We start from the raw sequence: 2922 nt of genomic DNA on the forward strand, positions 1-2922 counted from the left end.
AAGGAAACCGAAACCCAGCGGCCAAGGCTGGTTTTGATTCTCGGTGCGGTCGCCGGGTGACTGGCGGGCGGCGGCCGGGCTATAAAGGAGGAGCCGGCGGCGGAGCCGGGCAGAGCTGGTCGGGCTGGAACTCGGGACGCTGCGGAACCAGGGAGACCCCGGCAGGCTGCAGACATGGTGAGTCTCGGGCCGGGGTCCGCAGGGAGCAGGTCGGGGGTCGCTCTGCACGTTCCTGGCTCCGGGGAAGGGCGGCGCTGCAGCTCGGGACCGGAGCCCCCCGGGGTCTCCTGTCCGCTGGGGCCCCACCCCCTCCGGCCCGGGTGCATGTTTTGGGGGGGACCCCGAGCGCGGTAGCATGCCCCCCGCCCCCTGCTGCCGGCTGCATGCCCCGCGCCGAGCCGGTAGCAAGGCAGGGACCGATCGGCACTTCCCGGGGTCCCTTGCCACAGGAAAGGCAGCTGCCGCCTGTATTTACCGCCCCCTCCCAGCTCCTGGTCTCCGCTAAGCTGCCCGTTTGTTAGTGACCCGACAGCCCTTGGGGAGCCCCCTGAGCGAAAGGGGAGCACAGCAGCCTGAGCCCATCTGCCAGGAGCACCCCTTGCCCCTGGGACAGCCTCTGAGCACTGGCTAGTGCACCACAGCCAGGACCGGGCTCCAAGGGGGGGCAGACCAGCCAGCTCAGGGAGCAGCCTCATCCCTCCACTGCCCTTTTGGGGGTGCTGGGTTTGGGCCCCCGTTAATCCCATGAAAAGGGATCTGGTGAGTGTTCACTGAGCCCAGCAGGCCTGAGCCCTTGTGCGCTGGCATGGATGCTGGTGCAGCGGGTGTGATCATCACCATGCTGACTGGGACACATTTCCCTGCATGTTGTACTGGGGTAATGACTGCACCAGGTGCCAGGCACTGGAGGTGTGTATAGCGGCGTGACAGGATATGGAGAAGGTAACAAGCCCCAACCTGCTTCCCTCCCGGGGGTCTGAGTCCCTGTGGGATGGACGTCTGGGCTCCCCTCAGTTCTGACCGCTCTGGGCCCTCTCATCCCCAGGCCCTGTGGCTCAGTGTGAAGCTGCTGACCGGCGAGATGCACAGGTTGGAGGTCACCAGCACTATGACCGTCTCGGCTTTCAAGGCCCAGATTACCAAGAAGACGGGGGTGTCCCCGTACCAGCAGAAGTTGGCCTGCCAGAACGGGGCCTATGTGGAGCTGTGTGATGGCTCCCGGCTCTCCGACTACCAGCTCAAGCCCGGAGACATCATCCTGTTGATAGTAAAGAACGAGGAGCCCATCACCATCTTCATGAAGAACGATAAGGGCAGGACCAGCACCTACACTGTCCTCCCCTCGGACGGGGTCACCCAGTTCAAGCAGCGGGTCCAGCAGCAGGAGAACATCCAGCAGGAGCAGTTCTGGCTCAGCTTTGAGGGGAAATCGCTTGAGGACGGCCACAAGCTGGAAGACTACAACATCGCCCCCCACTGCATCATCTTCCTGCACCTGCGTCTGCGGGGGGGCTGAGCCCCAGGGCCCAGCCTTCCTGATTTTTCTGCTCCTGTCCTCTTTTCCTAGATAGACCTTAGTGTCCCAAACGTTGTATGCTAGCTTTGGACTCTCAGATGTGAAGCTGTGACTGGCTCCAGCACTGGCTGGGGTGGGGGGTGATGCAGAAGACTGGGAGAGGGTCCCAGGGAGAGTGAGCATCATGTTGACGCTGGGTTGCCCACAGCACTCGCACCCCATTGTGCATGCGCTCACCTGGTGCTGCTCACTCCAGCTCCTCATCCATCCATGAATCTTGTTCCAGTGCAGCATGGTCCCGCTGTGCCAGGCGATGTGGCTGACCTGGGCTGGGCGGAGCGACTCCGTTCCTTCCGGGGGGCACAGTGGGGCTCCTTGCAACATGGTGGAAATCTCTGCTGCTGGAGGTTTGGTCAGTTAGCTCCTACATGAGAATGACACCCCCACACCCCCCTCCCCCGGTCTGTGGTGCCGCGTGTCTAGCGAGTGGTTTCCTTGCAACAGGTGTTTGTGTGGTTCCCTGGCAGCGCTGTGGGGCAGGGGGTGGATTCAGCAGGAAGAGCGCGCTGGCCACTCCCTTCGTCACCAGTCGAATTCAGGTGTGAAGCTTGGATGCCAACATCCCAGGATCCAGCCCAACCATGCACTGCCTCTTCAGGGGCTGTGCAGCGGCTTCCTGTGATGTCACATTGGGGGTGGGGCTTGAGCGAATAATTGCTACCGGGCAGGGCTAAGGCTGCAATGACCAACCGGGGGTAGTGGCCTGTGAAGAAACAAAGGAACGGACCTGATTAGACTCTGGAATTGGCAGAAAGGATTTCGGTCTTTTTTGTGACAAGATAGTATTTGTGTGTTCTGATCGGTGATTGGAGGACTCAGTCTGTGATTGTATTGCGCACTAGGGCACTTTGCTATGTAAATGCATGATAATGATGATCTAATAGAATCAATACACGTTTCCTCAAATCCTGCCATGCTCCTGAGTCCTTTCTTTTCTCTGCTGACTCTGATCCATGCTGGTAAACCCTTCCAGGTGATCCACCCCATGCACCGAGCCAAGCTCTTACCCCCATGGCCCCAAACACTGGCCTCATCCTGAAAAGAGAGGAGGACACCCCTGGTCCCCAGACCAGACAGCTGTGCTGCCCTTTGGATGAGAGAGAAAGGAATTACAGCTGAGGTGTATATAAGGTTTCCAGCTTGGGTTGGACATATTCCTGGAGGTTTCATCACATGACAGAATCTTTAATTCCTCGAGACTCCAAGACAATCCTGGAGGGCTGGCAATACTACTGAAGTAGCTCTCACGGGAGCTGGCTCAGAGTTTGAAGCCCAGCCCCACGCTCCTAAAGCAAGAGCTAGCGCTCTAGGCCATTGGCATCAAGCATATAGCTTGGGGCCTGGAT

The 2922-nt window shown here is 59.6% G+C and overlaps 1 protein-coding gene across 1 annotated transcript; it reads left to right on the top strand.

The window, feature by feature from the left end:
* On the top strand, positions 1-2486 carry ISG15 (ISG15 ubiquitin like modifier). Its single transcript, XM_038373326.1, has 2 exons — positions 1-177; positions 1046-2486. Exons 1-2 carry the CDS (start codon positions 175-177, stop codon positions 1514-1516), a joined length of 474 nt encoding a protein of 157 aa, XP_038229254.1. The 5' UTR covers positions 1-174; the 3' UTR covers positions 1517-2486.
* The last annotated feature ends 436 nt before the right edge of the window (positions 2487-2922 follow it).

Source organism: Dermochelys coriacea, chromosome 15 (genome assembly GCF_009764565.3).
Source record: "Dermochelys coriacea isolate rDerCor1 chromosome 15, rDerCor1.pri.v4, whole genome shotgun sequence".
Lineage (NCBI taxonomy): Eukaryota > Metazoa > Chordata > Testudines > Dermochelyidae > Dermochelys > Dermochelys coriacea.